General features: G+C 41.6%; 1 protein-coding gene across 5 annotated transcripts in view; it reads left to right on the top strand.

The window, feature by feature from the left end:
- Nucleotides 1–23,285, top strand: part of Sbf (SET domain binding factor) — a 302,684-nt gene that overhangs the window by 78,393 nt on the left and 201,006 nt on the right. For all 5 annotated transcript variants that reach the window (XM_070094967.1, XM_070094968.1, XM_070094969.1 and 2 more), the window contains exons 13-15: nucleotides 992–1,097; nucleotides 16,475–16,681; nucleotides 21,262–21,375. In XM_070094967.1, the coding sequence (XP_069951068.1) occupies nucleotides 992–1,097; nucleotides 16,475–16,681; nucleotides 21,262–21,375 (427 nt within the window). The remainder of the gene's footprint in view (nucleotides 1–991; nucleotides 1,098–16,474; nucleotides 16,682–21,261; nucleotides 21,376–23,285) is intronic.

The following is a 23,285-nucleotide window of genomic DNA, read 5'->3' as shown; positions in this document are numbered from 1 at the left end:
GTGGGAGACGGCCGACTTGTTAAAAAAAAAAAAACTTGCATTCTATCAAATGAGACCAAAAACTGAGAATACAACCATAAAAACCATACGAAAATACCACTAAGGGGTGGCTAATTGCTGAGAAGTGAACTCCATTATTTATGCTTAGATTTCTTTCATTTTTGGTGTACGTTAAGAAGTATCTGTCCATCATACATTGCCCAAGTTTCAGTAAGATAGTCCAACAAACAAATGAGATACAATTCCCTAGATCAAGAGCAAGAGCCCCTCACCAGCGTCAAGGAACCTGCCTTGAGGTCTGCTCGCTTATGGAAATTTTGCTTGCGTATAGAAACAATAAATCGACCCATCGACTGCTCGTATTTGGAAAAACTCACATGTGGACGCGCTCACAAGTAGAGGTTCCACTGTACACAGGAATAGTATGGAGCCTAACACTAGTCCTTGTGAAATGTCTGGTTATACACTCCCGTTCTTATGTTTCGTCACTTAGTGACTTTTTTGTCTATTGTCCAAGTATTCCCTTGTCCAAGTTAATACCTTTCCTTTTACTTCAGCTTGCTTCTTGAATTTACTAAATAGCTTTCTACGTGGCACTGTAAGCCTACCCAGTCTAGGAATGTGCAATCCACACATTGCCCCCATTCCTGCCTTACCTCTGTTAATCTGTCTAATCAGTCATGTTATGAAGAGGTTTGTAAGGCTTGAGATTCCATTGCTGTCCTCCACTTTTTCCTTTCCTCCCTCACTCCTTCCTCTCTCCCTCTCTCTTGCTGCTCTGTGACCTTTTTCTTTACACCCAACTGCCAGATTTTCATCAGGATTGCTTAAAATTTGGAGGAATTGTTAATGCAAGATTTCTGTTAAAATACAATTGGTTATAGTGTTCACCATAATATTTTTTCCATTAATTTACTGTACACAGTAAGTGCTTGGTTTATTTAATCAGGGTACACTTATTAATTTATATTTTTATATCTTGCATCAAAAGGATTCCACAGAAGGCTGGCCAGCCAAGAATTGTTCCCATGGGTCCTCATATATCTAGTCTCCAATCAGGAAGAGGCCTAGTATCCAGTTCTGCTAGAAGATTAGAGGTGAGTTTCATCCATCTTACAAATTGATCACTTTGTTGACATACTTGTCATGGAGTAAAATACTTCGCACATCCACTGATAGTTCTGTTGTCTTTGTTTTGCATGTGTTATTTTATATTAAAACTTAATTTTATTATTTAATGTTTTAGCATACAGTAGTGTACATTGTTATACATAGGAAAGAGCAAGGTTATGAGGTAACAGACAAGTTGGGCATTGAAAGACTGGATATCAAATTGAAGGAGGGAGTATGGAGGAAATTATTTTTATTTTTTAAACAGTCCTCAAAAAGCACAGCAGTACTGGACTGTACTCAGAATTTAAGTACACTGGGTGTACTTTAATTATGAGTACTTTTTCCAAAGTAATACCCTACTCTGATAGGGTTGTCAGTGAGGCAAAAAGTTATGCTGGCCTGGCAGGTTGAATTTGAACATCTCAGGATTCCCTAAGGCTACTAGCTGCATCCTACATGCCTTTTAGATTTGTGTGGTAGATGGTTTTGTGTCTGTGGTTCCCTGGACTGATTGCATCAGACATTTTTGGCTGTTGACAAAGTAATATGGGCATGAGTATGTTGCTAACACAAGAGTATTGTACAGATTATTGGATTACATAGAAGTAAACTATCAAATGAAGGAATTAGTAGAAGCCATCTATGTGTGAGTAACTAATGAAGACCCTGGTTGTGTCAGTTCCTTTAGGACAGTATTTGACATGCCCACCAAAAGCACATCCAGGGAATCCTAGGAAAAGTCCCTACTAATGTTAACTGTAATAATGTACTTAGGATTGCTCTGTGATCATTAGCCCAAATCTTTCATGAAGTGTAATGTAATATACTTTTATGCAAGACATTGCTATTTACCTCACCGCAAAATTTGTTGTTCATTGGCTTAGTGCCTGTGATGTACTCTTCAATTACTGGCCAGGAAGTTCTTGAGACTTGAATGCCACTGAGAACCTCTGGGCTGAGATAGATATCTACTAGGGGAAGGCTATCACTAAACCTTGAAGAATGTGTTAATAAATTCATAGGTGTGTGAAGGATGTCCTAAAGCACAAGGGATGACCTGTTTTGTCGTCCTGGCTTGAAAGGGGACATGTACTTTAATGACGAAGACTGTAATACAAGACTAAATGCAGTTTTCAGATTTTTTTTTTTTTTCAACAAGTCGGCCGTCTCCCACCGAGGCAGGGTGACCCAAAAAAGAAAGAAAATCCCCAAAAAAGAAAATGCTTTCATCATCATTCAACACTTTCATCACACTCACACATTATCACTGTTTTTGCAGAGGTGCTCAGAATACAATAGTTTAGAAGCATATATGTATAAAGATACACAACATATCCCTCCAAACTGCCAATATCCCAAACCCCTGGCAGGCATTGTACTTCCCATTTCCAGGACTGAAGTCCGACTATATGAAAATAACCGGTTTCCCTGAATCCCTTCACTAAATATTACCCTGCTCACACTCCAACAGATCGTCAGGTCCCAAGTATCATTCGTCTCCATTCACTCCTATCGAACACGCTCACGCACGCTTGCTGGAAGTCCAAGCCCCTCGCCCACAAAACCTCCTTTACCCCCTCTCTCCAACCCTTTCGAGGACGACCCCTACCCCTCCTTCCTTCCCCTATAGATTTATATGCTTTCCATGTCATTCTACTTTTATCCATTTTCTCTAAATGACCAAACCACCTCAACAACCCCTCATCTGCCCTCTGACTAATGCTTTTATTAACTCCACACCTTCTCCTAATTTCCACACTCCGAATTTTCTGCATAATATTTACACCACACATTGCCCTTAGACAGGACATCTCCACTGCCTCCAACCGTCTCCTCGCTGCTGCATTTACCACCCAAGCTTCACATCCATATAAGAGTGTTGGTACTACTATACTTTCATACATTCCCTTCTTTGCCTCCATAGATAGCGTTTTTTGACTCCACATATTCCTCAACGCACCACTCACCTTTTTTCCCTTATCAATTCTATGATTAACCTCATCCTTCATAAATCCATCCGCCGACACGTTAACTCCCAAGTATCTGAAAACATTCACTTCTTCCATACTCCTCCTCCCCAATTTGATATCCAATTTTTCTATATCTAAATCATTTGATACCCTCATCACCTTACTCTTTTCTATGTTCACTTTCAACTTTCTACCTTTACACACATTCCCAAACTCATCCACTAACCTTTGCAATTTTTCTTTAGAATCTCCCATAAGCACAGTATCATCAGCAAAAAGTAACTGTGTCAATTCCCATTTTGAATTTGATTCCCCATAATTTAAACCCACCCCTCTCCCGAACACCCTAGCATTTACTTCTTTTACAACCCCATCTATAAATATATTAAACAACCATGGTGACATTACACATCCCTGTCTAAGACCTACTTTTACCAGGAAGTAGTCTCCCTCTCTTCTACACACCCTAACCTGAGCCTCACTATCCTCATAAAAACTCTTAACAGCATTTAGTAACTTACCACCTATTCCATATACTTGCAACATCTGCCACATTGCTCCTCTATCCACTCTATCATACGCCTTTTCTAAATCCATAAATGCAATAAAAACTTCCCTACCTTTATCTAAATACTGTTCACATATATGCTTCAATGTAAACACTTGATCTACACATCCCCTACCCACTCTGAAGCCTCCCTGCTCATCCGCAATCCTACATTCTGTCTTACCTCTAATTCTTTCAATTATAACCCTACCGTATACTTTTCCTGGTATACTCGGTAAACTTATTCCTCTATAATTTTTACAATCTCTTTTGTCCCCTTTCCCTTTATATAAAGGGATTATACATGCTCTCTGCCAATCCCTAGGTACCTTCCCCTCTTTCATACATTTATTAAACAAAAGTACCAACCACTCCAACACTATATCCCCCCCCTGCTTTTAACATTTCTGTCATGATCCCATCAGTTCCAGCTGCTTTACCCCCTTTCATTCTATGTAATGCCTAACGTACCTCCACCACACGTACATTCTGCTCTTCTTCACTCCTAAAAGATGGTATACCTCCCTGGCCAGTGCATGAAATTACCGCCTCCCTTTCTTCCTCAACATTTAAAAGTTCCTCAAAATATTCTCGCCATCTACCTAATACCTCACTCTCCCCATCTACTAACTCCCCTACTCTGTTTTTAACTGACAAATCCATACTTTCCCTAGGCTTTCTTAACTTGTTTAACTCCAAAAATTTTTCTTATTTTCATTAAAATTTCTTGACAGTGCCTCTCCCACTCTATCATCTGCTCTCCTTTTACACTCTCTCACCACTCTCTTCACCCTTCTTTTACTCTCCATATACTTCGCTCTTCTTATAACACTTCTGCTTTGTACAAACCTCTCATAAGCTACCTTTTTCTCTTTTATCACACCCTTTACTTCATCATTCCACCAATCACTCCTCTTTCCTCCTGCCCCACCCTCCTATAACCACAAGCTTCTGCCCCACATTCTAATACTGCATTTTTAAAACTATTCCAACCCTCTTCAACCCCCCCACTACTCATCTTTGCACTAGCCCACCTTTCTGCCAATAGTCGCTTGTATCTCACCCGAACTTCCTCCTCCCCTAGTTTATACACTTTCACCTCGCTCTTACTTGTTGTTGCCACCTTCCTCTTTTCCCATCTACCTCTTACTCAAACTGTAGCTACAAATAAATAATGATCCGATATATCAGTTGCCCCTCTATAAACATGTACATCCTGGAGCCTACCCATCAACCTTTTATCCACCAATACATAATCTAACAAACTACTTTCATTATGTGCTACATCATACCTTGTATATTTATTTATCCTCTTTTTCATAAAATATGTATTACTTGTTACCAAATTTCTTTCTACACATAGCTCAATTAAAGGCTCCCCATTTACATTTACCCCTGGCACCCCAAATTTACCTACTACTCCCTCCATAACATTTTTACCCACTTTAGCATCGAAATCTCCAACCACCATTACTCTCACACTTGATTCAAAACTCCCCACGCATTCACTCAACATTTCCCAAAATCTCTCTCTCTCTACACTTCTCTCTTCTCCAGGTGCATACACGCTTACTATAACCCACTTTTCACATCCAATCTTTATTTTACTCCACATAATCCTTGAATTAATACATTTGTAGTCCCTCTTTTCCTGCCATAGCTTATCCTTCAACATTATTGCTACTCCTTCTTTAGCTCTAACTCTATTTGAAACCCCTGACCTAATCCCATTTCTTCCTCTCCACTGAAACTCTCCCACCCCCTTCAGCTTTGTTTCATTTAAAGCCAGGACATCCAGTTTCTTCTCATTCATAACATCCACAATCATCTCTTTCTTATCATTTGCACAACATCCACACACATTCAGACTTCCCACTTTGACAATTTTCTTCTTCTTATTCTTTTTAGTAATTATTATTATTTTTTTTTATTATCACACTGGCCGATTCCCACCAAGGCAGGGTGGCCCAAAAAAGAAAAACTTTCACCATCATTCACTCCATCATTGTCTTGCCAGAAGGGTGCTTTACACTACAGTTTTTAAACTGCAACATTAACACCCCTCCTTCAGAGTGCAGGCAATGTACTTCCCATCTCCAGGACTCAAGTCCGGCCTGCCGGTTTCCCTGAACCCCTTCATAAATGTTACTTTGCTCACACTCCAACAGCACGTCAAGTATTAACCCTTTGACTGTTTCAGGCCCCTCTCTGAAACTGTCATTCTATGTCGCCAAATATTTGAAAAAAAAAAAATTATTTTTTTTTATGAAAATGTTAGGAATATTTTTACTAGTGTTTTAAGCCTAAAAAAAATTTTTGCCATCAGTACTTACCGTGATATAGAGCCGCAAAGTTTGCAGAAATTGACGTGCGTACGGCAACAGCGGCGACTGCCGCCCACCCGGTATTCTTTTTTTTTTTTTTTTTTTTTTTTTTTCAACAAGTCGGCCGTCTCCCACCGAGGCAGGGTGACCCAAAAAAGAAAGAAAATCCCCAAAAAGAAAATACTTTCATCATCATTCAACACTTTCACCACACTCGCACATTATCACTGTTTTTGCAGAGGTGCTCAGAATACAACAGTCTAGAAGCATACACATATAAAGATACACAACATATCCCTCCAAACTGCCAATATCCCAAACCCCTCCTTTAAAGTGCAGGCATTGTACTTCCCATTTCCAGGACTCAAGTCCGACTATATGAAAATAACCGGTTTCCCTGAATCCCTTCACTAAATATTACCCTGCTCACACTCCAACAGATCGTCAGGTCCCAAGTACCATTCGTCTCCATTCACTCCTATCTAACACGCTCACGCACGCTTGCTGGAAATCCAAGCCCCTTACCCACAAAACCTTAACCCTTTGACTGTTTCCGACGTATAAATACGTCTTACGAGCCAATGTTTCTGACGTATTTATACGCACAAATTCTAGCGGCTTCAAATCGCGCGCCAAAGGCCTGGTAGGCCTACACGGGAGAGAATGGGTCTCAGTGGTCGGTGTGCACCCTGTGAAAAAAATCTGGGACCTAGCGGTGCATTGTGGGAACGCCATGTTGTCAGTCCATTTTCACCATGCCTCTCGGTAAGAAGTTCCTCACTCCTCGGCGGATTGGAGGTCTTTTGTTCCCAAGTGATAGCTCTAACAGCGATGAAAATGTCAGTGACAGTGAATTCAAGGGTTTTCAAGTGAGTGTTACCGAAAAAAGTGCCCAGGATAACGTAAATAGTGACGAAAACCCAGATGACCCACAACCTTCGACCTCTGGTGCTGTGCCGGCTTGTTCACATTCACCTTCGCCTGTACCAGGACGAAAGAGGAAACTATTTGGTCGTGTACAACACCCTGATGATAGCAGTGATAGTGATAGTGATAGTGATAGTGATTTCAAGGTCATTGAAAGCAGTTCTAGTGACAGTGAGAGTGAATATTCCCCAGTGAAGCGCCAGTATGTACGACGTAGCATGCGGTCTGGTAGTGTTTCATATGTTGTTCCAAGGGGAAGGAGAAACTCTGGGAGCACATCCCGTGGCCCAACACCACGACCTGATAGTGAAGATGACGATATTGTAACGATGGGTATGAATGGTGACAGTGAGGGAGGAGGCAGTGGTGGTGATAGTGAGGGTGGCACGGCCCATGTGGCACCATCACCGGGCCACGCTACTAGCCACGCGGCTGACTCAGCAGAACAACCAGCCTCACCCTACCCCACACTGCCACAACCTGCACCACCACAACCTGCACAGCCACAACCACGGTACAATATCCAGACCCCACCAGCAGACCGCATCTGGGATTGGCAGGACGGTGACGAGTTTGTTCCCAGTCCCCATGACTTTGATGAAACACAAAGTGGAATAAAGCCATCTTGTCCACTTGGGAACAATGCCAGTGAACTGGACTGCTTTGAGTTATTCTTCGATGAACCCCTGATGGACATCATTGTCAGGGAAACCAACACATACTGTGAATACACCATGGCAAATACAATTCTCTCACCAAAATCACGGCTACACAAGTGGAAGGAGACAACTGTGGCAGAGATGTACCTGTTTTTTGCCACAATAATGCTTATGCCACATGTGTATAAGCACACTGTCACCACATACTGGACAACAGATCGCCTGATTTCAACTCCAGGTTTTAGTGACATTATAGGTGTCAATCGTTTCCTGATACTGTTGCGTATGTTACACTTTTCAGACAAAACCAGGCCTGACAGAAGCGACAGGTTATATAAGATAAGAAATGTGTTTATGTACCTGAAACAAAAGTGCTGCATGTATTTTTATCCCTTCAGGAAGCTTGTTATTGATGAGTCCTTGATTTTATTCAAAGGAAGACTCTCATTCAAGCAATATATACCAAGCAAGAGGAAACGCTTTGGTATAAAGCTATTTGTACTGTGTGATTGCAGAAGTGGTCTTGTTTTAGATATTATTGTGTACACTGGCAGTAATACTTTGAGAGATACCATGAAGTTATTGGGTATCTCTGGTGATGTGGTTCGAACAATGATGGAACCATATCTTGGTAAGGGGCATATGTTATTTACTGATAACTGGTACACAAGCCCCTTACTCAGTGATTTCTTGCGAGTGAACTTGACAGACGTGTGTGGCACAGTGCGTGGTAATCGCAAACATATGCCAAGGTTCGACGCTGGCACTCGCAGAGGTGAGGTGCAAGCCTTTGCTGCCAATGACATCATGGCATTTCGGTGGCATGACAAACGTGATGTCACATTGTTGACATCAGTTCACACAAACGAAATGGTACCCAGTGGCAGGGACAACAGAGAGACCAATGAACCCATTCTAAAGCCTGCAGCTGTCATGGACTACAACCTCAATATGCGCTTAGTGGACAAATGTGACATGCAGATTGGGTTTGCAGACTGTGTACGCAAGAGTTATAAGTGGTATATCAAACTTTTTTTCCATCTTGTTGATATCTCTATGCTAAATGCTTATAACATATACAAGTTGAAGACCAACAAAACACCAAAATATGGTGAATTTTGCCTGTCAGTAATCAGACAAATAATTGCAAAGTACAAAGGAGCAACTCCTGCAATAGACCAGCGCCCACAGACGTCATCTCGTTTGAGGCCTGGTGATCACTACCCCATACAACTGCCTCCTACTACTGCCAAGAAAAATGCTCAGAAGAGGTGTTATGTATGTATGCATACCACAAAACGCCCACAAACACGCAGAGACACTCGTTTTATGTGTGAGGAGTGTGAAGTGCCCCTCTGCATATACCCATGTTTCAAAGAGTTCCACAAGCTGCAGCAGTTCTAGGAACGTGCTTAGTGACTGTACATATGTATATATATTATGGAACAATAGTAATAAACATTGTTTTGTATTGTTTGTTTGTGTAAACAAAGTGTATACACAAACTAATAGTGATAAAGTTTGTTCTGTTATTGTGTTGTAAATAATGAGTGTATATTTGAACAATGCACCTTACATTGGTCTCACAGGCCACATAAGTTACCTGGAAAAGAAAAATATTGAAAAATGCAAGAAACCTTTGAATTAGAGTAAATAAAAGAATACCGGGTGGGCGGCAGTCGCCGCTGTTGCCATACGCACGTCGATTTCTGCAAACTTTGCGGCTCTATATCTCGGTAAGTACTGATGGCAAAAATTTTTTTTTAGGCTTAAAACACTAGTAAAAATATTCCTAACATTTTCATAAGAAAAAATAATTTTTTTTTTTTTCGAATATTTGGCGACATAGAATGACAGTTTCAGAGAGGGCCCTGAAACAGTCAAAGGGTTAAACAAACTCTAAAACCTCCTTGCTCATCCGCAATCCTACATTCTGTCTTACCTCTAATTCTTTCAATTATAACCCTACCGTACACTTTTCCTGGTATACTCAGTAAGCTTATTCCTCTGTAATTTTTACAGTCTCTTTTGTCCCCTTTCCCTTTATATAAAGGGACTATACATGCTCTCTGCCAATCCCTAGGTACCTTCCCCTCTTTCATACATTTATTAAACAAAAGTACCAACCACTCCAACACTATATCCCCCCCTGCTTTTAACATTTCTGTCATGATCCCATCAGTTCCAGCTGCTTTACCCCCTTTCATTTTACGTAATGCCTCACGTACCTCCCCCACACTTACATTCTGCTCTTCTTCACTCCTAAAAGATGGTATACCTCCCTGACCAGTGCATGAAATTACTGCCTCTGTTTCTTCCTTAACATTTAAAAGTTCCTCAAAATATTCTCGCCATCTACCCAATACCTCCATCTCCCCATCTACTAACTCCCCTACTCTGTTTTTAACTGACAAATCCATATTCTTTTATTTACTCTAATTCAAAGGTTTCTTGCATTTTTCAATATTTTTCTTTTCCAGGTAACTTATGTGGCCTGTGAGACCAATGTAAGGTGCATTGTTCAAATATACACTCATTATTTACAACACAACAGAACAAACTTTATCACTATTAGTTTGTGTATACACTTTGTTTACACAAACAAACAATACAAAACAATGTTTATTACTATTGTTCCATAATATATATACATATGTACAGTCACTAACCACGTTCCTAGAACTGCTGCAGCTTGTGGAACTCTTTGAAACATGGGTATATGCAGAGGGGCACTTCACACTCCTCACACATAAAACGAGTGTCTCTGCGTGTTTGTGGGCGTTTTGTGGTATGCATACATACATAACACCTCTTCTGAGCATTTTTCTTGGCAGTAGTAGGAGGCAGTTGTATGGGGTAGTTATCACCAGGCCTCATACGAGATGACGTCTGTGGGCGCTGGTCTATTGCAGGAGTTGCTCCTTGGTACTTTGCAATTATTTGTCTGATTACTGACAGGCAAAATTCACCATATTTTGGTGTTTTGTTGGTCTTCAACTTGTATATGTTATAAGCATTTAGCATAGAGATATCAACAAGATGGAAAAAAAGTTTGATATACCACTTATAACTCTTGCGTACACAGTCTGCAAACCCAATCTGCATGTCACATTTGTCCACTAAGCGCATATTGAGGTTGTAGTCCATGACAGCTGCAGGCTTTAGAATGGGTTCATTGGTGTGTGTGTTGTCCCTGCCACTGGGTACCATTTCGTTTGTGGGAACTGATGTCAACAATGTGACATCACGTTTGTCATGCCACCGAAATGCCATGATGTCATTGGCAGCAAAGGCTTGCACCTCACCTCTGCGAGTGCCAGTGTCGAACCTTGGCATATGTTTGCAATTACCACGCACTGTGCCACACACGTCTGTCAAGTTCACTCGCAAGAAATCACTGAGTAAGGGGCTTGTGTACCAGTTATCAGTAAATAACATATGCCCCTTAGCAAGATATGGTTCCATCATTGTTCGAACCACATCACCAGAGATACCCAATAACTTCATGGTATCTCTCAAAGTATTACTGCTAGTGTACACAATAATATCTAAAACAAGACCACTTCTGCAATCACACAGTACAAATAGCTTTATACCAAAGCGTTTCCTCTTGCTTGGTATATATTGCTTGAATGAGAGTCTTCCTTTGAATAAAATCAAGGACTCATCAATAACAAGCTTCCTGAAGGGATAAAAATACATGCAGCACTTTTGTTTCAGGTACATAAACACATTTCTTATCTTATATAACCTGTTGCTTCTGTCAGGCCTGGTTTTGTCTGAAAAGTGTAACATACGTAACAGTATCAGGAAACGATTGACACCTATAATGTCACTAAAACCTGGAGTTGAAATCAGGCGATCTGTTGTCCAGTATGTGGTGACAGTGTGCTTATACACATGTGGCATAAGCATTATTGTGGCAAAAAACAGGTATATCTTTGCCACAGTTGTCTCCTTCCACTTGTGTAGCCGTGATTTTGGTGAGAGAATTGTATTTGCCATGGTGTAATCACAGTATGTATTTGTTTCCCTGACAATGATGTCCATCAGGGGTTCATCGAAAAATAACTCAAAGCAGTCCAGTTCACTGGCATTGTTCCCAAGTGGACAAGATGGCTTTATTCCACTTTGTGTTTCATCAAAGTCATGGGGACTGGGAACAAACTCGTCACCGTCCTGCCAATCCCAGATGCGGTCTGCTGGTGGGGTCTGGATATTGTACCGTGGTTGTGGCTGTGCAGGTTGTGGTGGTGCAGATTGTGGCAGTGTGGGATAGGGTGAGGCTGGTTGTTCTGCTGAGTCAGCCGCGTGGGTAGTAGCGTGGCCCGGTGGTGGTGCCACATGGGCCGTGCCACCCTCACTATCACCACCACTGCCTCCTCCCTCACTGTCACCATTCATACCCATCGTTACAATATCGTCATCTTGACTATCAGGTCGTGGTGTAGGGCCACGGGATGTGCTCCCAGAGTTTCTCCTTCCCTTTGGAACAACATAAGAAACACTACCAGACCGCATACTACGTCGTACATACTGGCGCTTCACTGGGGAATATTCACTCTCACTGTCACTAGAACTGCTTTCAATGACCTTGAAATCACTATCACTGCTATCATCAGGGTGTTGTACACGACCAAATAGTTTCCTCTTTCGTCCTGGTACAGGCGAACGTGAACGTGAACAAGCCGGCACAGCACCAGAGGTCCAAGGTTGTGGGTCATCTGGGTTTTCGTCACTATTTACGTTATCCTGGGCACTTTTTTCGGTAACACTCACTTGAAAACCCTTCAATTCACTGTCACTGACATTTTCATCGGTGTTAGAGCTATCACTTGGGAACAAAAGACCTCCAATCCGCCGAGGAGTGAGGAACTTCTTACCGAGAGGCATGGTGAAAATGGACTGACAACATGGCGTTCCCACAATGCACCGCTGGGTCCCAGATTTTTTTCACAGGGTGCACACCGACCACTGAGACCCATTCTCTCCCGTGTAGGCCTACCAGGCCTTTGGCGCTCGATTTGAAGCCGCTAGAATTTGTGCGTATAAATATGTCAGAAACATTGGCTCGTAAGACGTATTTATACGTCGGAAACAGTCAAAGGGTTAAAAACCATTTGTCTCCATTCACTCCTATCAAACACGCTCACGCATGCCTGCTGGAAGTCCAAGCCCCTCGCACACAAAACCTCCTTTACCCCCTCCCTCCAACCTTTCCTTGGCCGACCCCTACCCCGCCTTCCTTCCACTACAGACTGATACACTCTTAAAGTTATTCTGTTTCGCTCCATTCTCTCCACATGTCTGAACCACCTCAACAACCCTTCCTCAGCCCTCTGGACAACAGTTTTGGTAATCCCGCACCTCCTCCTAACTTCCAAACTACGAATTCTCTGCATTATATTCACACCACACATTGCTCTCAGACATGACATCTCCACTGCCTCCAGCCTTCTCCTCGCTGCAACATTCATCACCCATGCTTCACACCCATATAAGAGCGTTGGTAAAACTATACTCTCATACATTCCCCTCTTTGCCTTCCAAGGACAAAGTTCTTTGTCTCCACAGACTCCTAAGTGCACCGCTCACCCTTTTCCCCTCATCAATTCTATGATTCACCTCATCTTTCATAGACCCATCCGCTGACACGTCCGCTCCCAAATATCTGAATACACTCGCCTCCTCCATACTCTCTCCCTCCAATCTGATATCCAATCTTTCATCACCTAATCTTTTTGTTATCCTCATAACCTTACTCTTTCCTGTATTCACTTTCAATTTTCTTCTTTTGCACACCCTACCAAATTCATCCACCAATCTCTGCAACTTCTCTTCAGAATCTCCCAAGAGCACAGTGTCATCAGCAAAGAGCAACTGTGACAACTCCCACTTTGTGTGTGATTCTTTATCTTTTAACTCCACGCCTCTTGCCAAGACCCTCGCATTTACTTCTCTTACAACCCCATCTATAAATATATTAAACAACCACGGTGACATCACACATCCTTGTCTAAGGCCTACTTTTACTGGGAAATAATTTCCCTCTTTCCTGCATACTCTAACTTGAGCCTCACTATCCTCGTAAAAACTCTTCACTGCTTTCAGTAACCTACCTCCTACACCATACACCTGCAACATCTGCCACATTGCCCCCCTATCCACCCTGTCATACGCCTTTTCCAAATCCATAAATACCTCTTTAGCCTTATCTAAATACTGTTCACTTATATGTTTCACTGTAAACACCTGGTCCACACACCTCCTACCTTTCCTAAAGCCTCCTTGTTCATCTGCTATCCTATTCTCCGTCTTACTCTTAATTCTTTCAATAATAACTCTACCATACACTTTGCCAGGTATACTCAACAGACTTATCCCCCTATAATTTTTGCACTCTCTCTTATCCCCTTTGCCTTTATACAAAGGAACTATGCATGCTCTCTGCCAATCCCTAGGTACCTTACGCTCTTCCATACATTTATTAAATAATTGCACCAACCACTCCAAAACTATATCCCCACCTGCTTTTAACATTTCTATCTTTATCCCATCAATCCCGGCTGCCTTACCCCCTTTCATTTTACCTACTGCCTCACGAACTTCCCCCACACTCACAACTGGCTCTTCCTCACTCCTACAAGATGTTGTTCCTCCTTGCCCTATACACGAAATCACAGCTTCCCTATCTTCATCAACATTTAACAATTCCTCAAAATATTCCCTCCATCTTCCGAATACCTCTAACTCTCCATTTAATAACTCTCCTCTCCTATTTTTAACTGACAAATCCATTTGCTCTCTAGGCTTTCTTAACTTGTTAATCTCACTCCAAAACGTTTTCTTATTTTCAACAAAATTTGTTGATAACATCTCACCCACTCTCTCATTTGCTCTTTTTTTACATTGCTTCACCACTCTCTTAACCTCTCTCTTTTTCTCCATATACTCTTCCCTCCTTGCATCACTTCTACTTTGTAAAAACTTCTCATATGCTAACTTTTTCTCCCTTACTACTCTCTTCACATCATCATTCCACCAATCGCTCCTCTTCCCTCCCGCACCCACTTTCCTTTAACCACAAACTTCTGCTGAACACTCTAACACTACATTTTTAAACCTACCCCATACCTCTTTGACCCCATTGCCTATGCTCTCATTAGCCCATCTATCCTCCAATAGCTGTTTATATCTTACCTTAACTGCCTCCTCTTTTAGTTTATAAACCTTCACCTCTCTCTTCCCTGATGCTTCTATTCTCCTTGTATCCCATCTACCTTTTACTCTGAGTGTAGCTACAACTAGAAAGTGATCTGATATATCTGTGGCCCCTCTATAAACATGTACATCCTGAAGTCTACTCAACAGTCTTTTATCTACCAATACATAATCCAACAAACTACTGTCATTTTGCCCTACATCATATCTTGTATACTTATTTATCCTCTTTTTCTTAAAATATGTATTACCTATAACTAAACCCTTTTCTATACAAAGTTCAATCAAAGGGCTCCCAATATCATTTACACCTGGCAACCCAAACTTACCTACCATACCCTCTCTAAAAGTTTCTCCTACTTTAGCATTCAGGTCCCCTACCACAATTACTCTCTCACTTGGTTCAAAGGCTCCTATACATTCACTTAACATCTCCCAAAATCTCTCTCTCTCCTCTGCATTCCTCTCTTCTCCAGGTGCATACACGCTTATTATGACCCACTTCTCGCATCCAACCTTTACTTTAATCCACATAATTCTTGAATTTACACATTCATATTCTCTTTACTCCTTCCATAACTGATCATTCAACATTACTGCTACCCCTTCCTTTGCTCTAACTCTCTCAGATACTCCAGATTTAATCCCATTTATTTCCCCCCGCCGAAACTCCCCTACCCCCTTCAGCTTTGTTTCGCTTAGGGCCAGGACATCCAACTTCTTTTCATTCATAACATCAGCAATCATCTGTTTCTTGTCATCCGCACTACATCCACTCACATTTAAGCATCCCAGTTTTATAAAGTTTTTCTTCTCTTTTTTAGTAAATGTCTACAGGAGAAGGGGTTACTAGCCCATTGCTCCTGGCATTTTAGTCGCCTCATACGACACGCATGGCTTACGGAGGAAAGATTCTTTTCCACTTCCCCATGGACAATAGAAGAAATAGAGGAACAAGAGCTATTTAGAAGGAGAAAAACCTAGATGTATGTATATAAATATGCATGTGCGTGTCTGTGAAGTGTGACCAAAGTGTAAGTAGGAGTAGCAAGATATCCCTGTTATCTAGGGGTTACTAGCCCATTGTTCCCGGCATTTTAGTTGACTTTTACAACACGCATGGCTTACGGAGGAAAGATTCTTATTCCACTTCCCCATGGATATAAAAGGAAAAGTAATAAGACCAAGAACTATTAAGATAAAATCAAAGAAAACTCAGATGAGTGTGTATAAATAAACGTGTAAATGTATGTGTAGTGTGACCTAAGTGTAAGTAGAAGTAGCAAGACATGCCTGTAATCTTGCATATTTATGAGACAGACAAAAGACACCAGCAATCCTACCATCATGTAAAACAATTACAGGCTTTCGTTTTACTCACTTGGCAGGACGGTAGTACCTCCCTGGGTGGTTGCTGTCTACCAACACTATAATAAACATTAAAGGTAAAGGTGTTAAAAGTGTAGTTCACTAGCATAATTTTATTTACTTTCTGTGGTAGATGATGAGATTGTTTTTTGCTGACAGTAATAAACAAAATCTTTTGTACCCAATGGATTTTGTCTATTGTTTCCAAAATCAGTTTACGTCCTGGAATTTCCCGGATATTTCTGAAAGCTGTCATATGGAAGTCCATTAAATCAAGGTTATACCAAATTTAAATTTCCAGTCTTTTATTTTTAATGAATTCTATGTAAATTATTTGCATTACAGGTCATGAGAAATTGTGTGAACTGCATTTTTGAAAATAAAATCAGTGATGCTAGAAAAACCTTTCCGGCTGTCTTAAGAGCGCTGAAGAGTAAAGCTGCACGCTTAGCCCTATGTACAGAGTTGAGTCATCATGTACAGGGCAACAAGGCTGTACTTGAACACCAGCAGTTTGATCTAGTGGTTCGTCTGATGAACTGTGCACTGCAGGTGAGTAATAAATTAGGTATGTCATCGAATTGTGACCAGTGTCTTCTAATTTTGTAAGGTAATGATTGGCTGTACAAGATACAATACAGAGCTATTGTTCATTTCAGAATAGCTGTACGTGCAAAACATACTATGCAGTGATCTGAAGATTTATAGGATGCACGGCATTTTAGGCAAAACTTAGTCTAGTTAAAAAATCTACATAGTTTTATTTTAGTTTTAAGAGTGCTCTGGAAGAAGAAAAACTGTAAATACAGTACTGACTCCTGCTTCATTAATCCTCAGCAGTGAGTTAAATATAGGTATCATGGTGTATACTTTCTTATTTTTTGAAAATACCGATTCATTTAAAAAAAGCATGAGGGTCTAATTTGGTAGGTTTAAAAAATATTGTGCAGTTGTACTCTGTGCCACATAACTGTTCAGTATTGTCTTTTGAAGCTTTATTTTTAAAGTTACTTTTTTCCAAATAATATATAGGATATGATCCTGAAAATGGGCACTGTGACAGAAATAAGGTTGGGTTCTGGACACCTTTAAATTTGACAGTCATGTTCCATTATTGTTCCAGTTAAAAAAAAAAAATACTAATTGCATAAATTCACTGTCTCATCTCTCTGTCTCTGTCTGTCTCTCTCTCTCTCTCTCTCTCTGTCTCTCTCTCTGTCTGTCTGTCCTCTCTCTCTCTCTCTCTCTGTCTCTCTGTCTCTCTCTCTGTCTGTCTCTCTCTCTCTCTCTCTCTCTCTCTCTCTGTCTGTGTCTTTTTTTTTTTTTTTTTTTTACCACAGGGTTTGACAAGGTTAAGGATCCCTAGCTTTATTGACAAGCTATTTACAGGTTAAGGATTCCTAACTTTATTGGCAAGCTAAGAGCTGTTACCTACATCAGCTCATTTGAAAGCATTTTTATTGTTATGAGACGTACAAGTAGGGAACAGGATGAAGTTGGAGCCATCTGTGGGCCAGCATTTTCATTTGATCAACTGACTTTATCTCGTTGACATCATTATGCTGTACGAATGTGTTCCATACTCGAGTCATCCTGGGTATATAGGATCTCAGATGGAGTGAAGTTCTGGAGAAGGGTACAGCCAGAGTGAAGTTGATGCTTTCTGCCCATCTTGTGGCATAAAAGCTTGTTTCACACTGTCCTCGAAGTGGATTCAAGTGTGGTACTTTGACAATATTGGCCTTGTACATAACAGTAAGGCCACCCACATCCCTCCTATGTTGAAGGCTCTGCTGAAATGACAGATCTATCCAGGATGGGTCCAGGCGAGAGATGAGACGTCGTGCTCTGTTCTCTACTCTGTCAAGCAGTCGCAGATGAGAGGGGGGGCAGGGAAACCAAGAAAGTGGAGCATAGTCAAGGTGCGAGCGTACTTGTGCCTCGTACAGAATCTTTCAACCCCTACTGTCAAGTAGATGCGAGATACGGCGAAGTGCTGTAAGCTTCCTGGCTGCCTTGTTTGCAAGATTTACAACATGGTTCTTCATGGTTAGTTTGGAGTCAAATTTCACCCCAATGATATCAACTTCTTCTCCAGGTGCCAACACCCTCCCATTCATCCTTACTACTGCACCAGCATTACCATCATGGTGCCTAGAGACGATCATCATTTGCGTTTTCTCAGGTGCAAATGTTACTTGCCATCTATTTCCCAAAGCTGATATAGCTCGCAGCTGGTGATTGATGTAGCTTAGAGCAGCTGGCATTTCTTCTCTTGGATAAGTGAATGTCAGTGTGCAGTTGTCTGCATATGCATGTGATTCTGGGATGAGATGAAGAAAGTCGTTGAAGTAGACATTCCATAACAATGGTCCCAGCACGCTTCCTTGTGGAACACTTGCCCCAATAGGATGTCTTGCTGATTCCGTCCCATTGAGAACTACACTTAGAGATCTACCATGAAGGTAATCACTGAGGAGACATAGCGTAGAGCCTGCAATTCCCAGTGCTTGAAGTTTTGCTAAGAGGCCCTGGTGCCACACCCGGTTGAAAGCGCCAGCAATGTCCAGGGCTACCACACAGCTGACTTTGGATTCATCCAGTGACTGTTGCCATTTAGTGGAGAGGTTTAACAACAGATCAGCAGCAGAGTAATCTTTCCTCAAGCCATATTGATGGTCACAAAGTAGTGAGTGGTAGTCAAAACTCTGTCATTTGTCTTGAGATTATTGTCTCAAGGATCTTGCCAGTGATTGACAGGAATGACACTGGTCTGTAGTTGCGGATTTCTGCTCTGCTCTTCTTTTTGTGAACAGGGACTACATTTGCCTCTTTCCACAGAGAAGACCATTTACCTTGTACTAGGGACTGCTGAAAGATGTGAGTTAGAGGTGCTGCTAGCTGGTCTGCACATATCAGCAATCTTGGGCTCAACTTGTGTGGGCCTTTTCTTGGTCAAGCTATTTAAGAAGGAAATACACCTCCTCCTGCCTTATTGTCACCACTTACAGTTTTGACACAGTTCTAGCATCTAGCCAAGGAGGGTCCCTTGCCAGATCAGGAACTTGCATTTTGGTAGCAAAGTGTTTGGCAAAGAGGTCTGCTTTCTTTTGACTATTAGTAGAGGTGGTCCCATCCTGTCGATTTCAAGGTGGAATGAGTTCATCAGGCAGATAACCTTGTCTGTCCTTGACCAGGGACCACCAGGTTTTGGAGACTTCTCTACCTGATGGTAGCTTTCTTTTTATGTCCACCTCCCATTTAGCAATGGCCCACTTTTGAACTTCACCCATATGCCTACAGGCTTGCCTATGCAGGTTCCTGTTATAGGTGGTAGGATGTCTCTTATACCTTTGCCATGCCTTGTACTTAGCAGTAGCAGCCCCCCTCTCTCTCTCTCTCGCGCGCGCGCGCATTCTCTCACTCACTTGCTCGTGCTTTCAACACAGTCATTTCCTACCAAGGTAGGCTGTCCCCGAAAAAGAAGAAATTTTCACCATCATTTGTTTGGTCACTGTCTAGCCAGAAATGTTTCAACATCACAGCTTGGATAACCTTCTTGATCTACAACATCCTTGCCCCTCCTTCAGAGTGCAGGCACCATATTTCCTACCTCCAGGACTTAGGCTTGGCTAACTGGCTTCCCTGAATCCTTTCATAAATATTACCTTGCATGCACTCCAATAGTACATCATATAATAAAAATCACTTGCCTCCTTTTACTCCTAACATGCTCACACGAGCCTGTTGGGTTTGTAAGCCTCTAGCACTCAAAATCACTCTTACCCCTTGAAGCACTTCATGACTACTCATTAACTTTGAAGAATTGTCACCACCAATACTTTTGCACTTTGGGCCAGGGAAACCGTGGATAACTGAAACTGGACCTGTCAACATGGTGGTCCTACTGTAATTGAAAACTCCTATATTAGCAAAACGCTGTAAAGCGGGGCCTGCCTGTATCATCCTAGTCATCCTATTTTGCTCCATCCTTTTCACATGTCCAAACCACCTCAATAACCATTCCTCTGCCCTTCGAATAATACTTTAGGTAACCCCACACACATTCTCCTAATATTTTGTTATTATTTGAATCCCATTAAGAGTATTGGGAGAATTACAATTGGCCTGCTGGTCCGAGTTGGATGTAGTGGGAATGATCAGCTGACACACAAAGTCCATGTTAGCATTGTGTTGAGGCATCTTTGGAAAGAATAAAGTTTATCCATAGAGGCAGACAGGGAAATGTAGCAAGGGTATAGTGGTACAAACATTTGTGTGATGCATGGGTTTTAAATGTTTTAGTAAGGAGGAGACTGGAAGTCTCGTGTGGTGTAAACATAATTTCGTGTGTAAAATTTAGAAGACAGTGTGGGGTTCTTGAAAGGTGTAGTGCATAGGAATGAGAAAGGGTTATTTAGGTAATCTGGGCATTTAAAAAGGTTGGACCGGACTAGGATGATTGTGAGAGTTAATAAATCTGAGGGGATGGAAAGAAGGAAGATTAGGGGGGGTCATTTTAGAAACAGTTCAAAGGCAGGGTTGTGTGAGCCTATTAGATGGGAATGAACGGGGATGAGTAGTTTTTTAATGGACATGCTATTGAAGAGATTCTGGGAAAACCAATTAGTTAGGCTTGAGTCATGAAGGGGAGAAGAGCAGTACCTGTACTCTTGGAAGAGGGATGGGTATATTGCAATCGGAGGGCAATCTGACTGTGATATCATCACGCTTCAGGAAAGATTTAGTAATTGAATGAATGATGGTGAATGTGGTTTCTTTAGGTCTCCCTGCTTTGGCGGGAGATGACTGTTGAGTTTAAAAAAAAAAAAATTTATTTGATTTACTTTTTACCCAGTGTTGCTGATTAGGACATTTTTGTATTCCTTTTTCCATCACAGTAATTTCCACTATGGGAAGCCTTTCCCAGATAATTATGATTCATTTGGATACCTGTTTTATTATTGTAAGCTAGCAAAAGTAGACTGCCTTTAGTTATACCTGCATACATAATTATTTAGTCAATTTGAATATTAATTGTGTGGGGGATATTTAGCAGTGCATAATGTGTCCATTCCTTGCACCCTTTCTGCTGTTAATAAAATTGTTATAAATAAGGATTATTTTTGCAGGATGATTCACCTGTTGATGAACACGGTGTAGCTGCAACTCTTCTTCCACTCTCCACTGCCTTTTGCCGCAAACTATGCACTGGAGTTATCCAGTTTGCATACACATGCATCCAGGTCAGAGTTGTAATTAATATTGTTGACTAGGAAGGTAATTATCAGAGCAGGAGACAGCTGCTTAATTAACATGATACCCTAAAAAATAAATTAGTATTATGTAGAAGGTTGGTTGACAACAACTGCCCAGGGAGGTACTGCAGTCCTGCCAGATGAGCATGAACTGGAAACTTAAAATTGTTTTTATACTGGTAGGATTGCTGTGATAGATATGTGGGTGGTGTATATGTGGGTTAGTTGGCCACCACCAGCAGTAGTCTGGTTGACCATGCAAGCAAGCACTAGACTGGAGCCTGGCCATAGGCTAGGCTCTGGTCTGGAGTAAAAAAAGTCTTGGAACTCATGAAAGGCATATAGGTGTATTGTATATAACTGATATATAATACAGACAAGATGAAGACTTAGACACGTGTGCTTCAGATTCTTCAAGACTACTTTGCTCTTCACCGGCTCCAAGGCTGAGGGACTGATTACTTCATCTTTTGTATATAGTTCTACATTCTTCACATTGATGGTAAAACATTTACAAATTAATGTACCCAGATGTTGCACATGTGCCTAATTCTTCATATAGGTGTATTTGCACTGCTCCTCATGTTCTGCCTATTTTGACACTTGTAGCTACACCTAGCTGCAAATGGCACAATAGGGAGAGAAAATACAATGATTTTTTATTTTTATTATCACACTGGCCGATTCCCACCAAGGCAGGGTGGCCCGAAAAAGAAAAACTTTCACCATCATTCACTCCATCACTGTCTTGCCAGAAGGGTGCTTTACACTACAGTTAAACTGCAACATTAACACCCCTCCTTCAGAGTGCAGGCACTGTACTTCCCATCTCCAGGACTCAAGTCCGGCCTGCCGGTTTCCCTGAACCCCTTCATAAATGTTACTTTGCTCACACTCCAACAGCACGTCAAGTATTAAAAACCATTTGTCTCCATTCACTCCTATCAAACACGCTCACGCATGCCTGCTGGAAGTCCAAGCCCCTCGCACACAAAACCTCCTTTACCCCCTCCCTCCAACCTTTCCTAGGCCGACCCCTACCCCGCCTTCCTTCCACTACAGACTGATACACTCTTGAAGTTATTCTGTTTCGCTCCATTCTCTCCACATGTCCGAACCACCTCAACAACCCCTCCTCAGCCCTCTGGACAACAGTTTTGGTAATCCCGCACCTCCTCCTAACTTCCAAACTACGAATTCTTTGCATTATATTCACACCACACATTGCCCTCAGACATGACATCTCCACTGCCTCCAGCCTTCTCCTCGCTGCAACATTCATCACCCATGCTTCACACCCATATAAGAGCGTTGGTAAAACTATACTCTCATACATTCCCCTCTTTGCCTCCAAGGACAAAGTTCTTTGTCTCCACAGACTCCTAAGTGCACCACTCACTCTTTTTCCCTCATCAATTCTATGATTCACCTCATCTTTCATAGACCCATCCGCTGACACGTCCACTCCCAAATATCTGAATACATTCACCTCCTCCATACTCTCTCCCTCCAATCTGATATTCAATCTTTCATCACCTAATCTTTTTGTTATCCTCATAACCTTACTCTTTCCTGTATTCACCTTTAATTTTCTTCTTTTGCACACCCTACCAAATTCATCCACCAACCTCTGCAACTTCTCTTCAGAATCTCCCAAGAGCACAGTGTCATCAGCAAAGAGCAGCTGTGACAACTCCCACTTTGTGTGTGATTCTTTATCATTTAACTCCACGCCTCTTGTCAAGACCCTCGCATTTACTTCTCTTACAACCCCATCTATAAATATATTAAGCAACCACGGTGACATCACACATCCTTGTCTAAGGCTTACTTTTACTGGGAAATAATTTCCCTCTTTCCTACATACTCTAACTTGAGCCTCACTATCCTCGTAAAAA

The sequence above is a fragment of the Cherax quadricarinatus genome, chromosome 48 (assembly GCF_038502225.1).
Source record: "Cherax quadricarinatus isolate ZL_2023a chromosome 48, ASM3850222v1, whole genome shotgun sequence".
Classification (NCBI taxonomy): Eukaryota; Metazoa; Arthropoda; class Malacostraca; order Decapoda; family Parastacidae; genus Cherax; species Cherax quadricarinatus.
The sequence above is the reverse complement of the archived record's forward strand: the minus strand, read 5'-3'. Positions and strand labels throughout refer to the sequence as shown.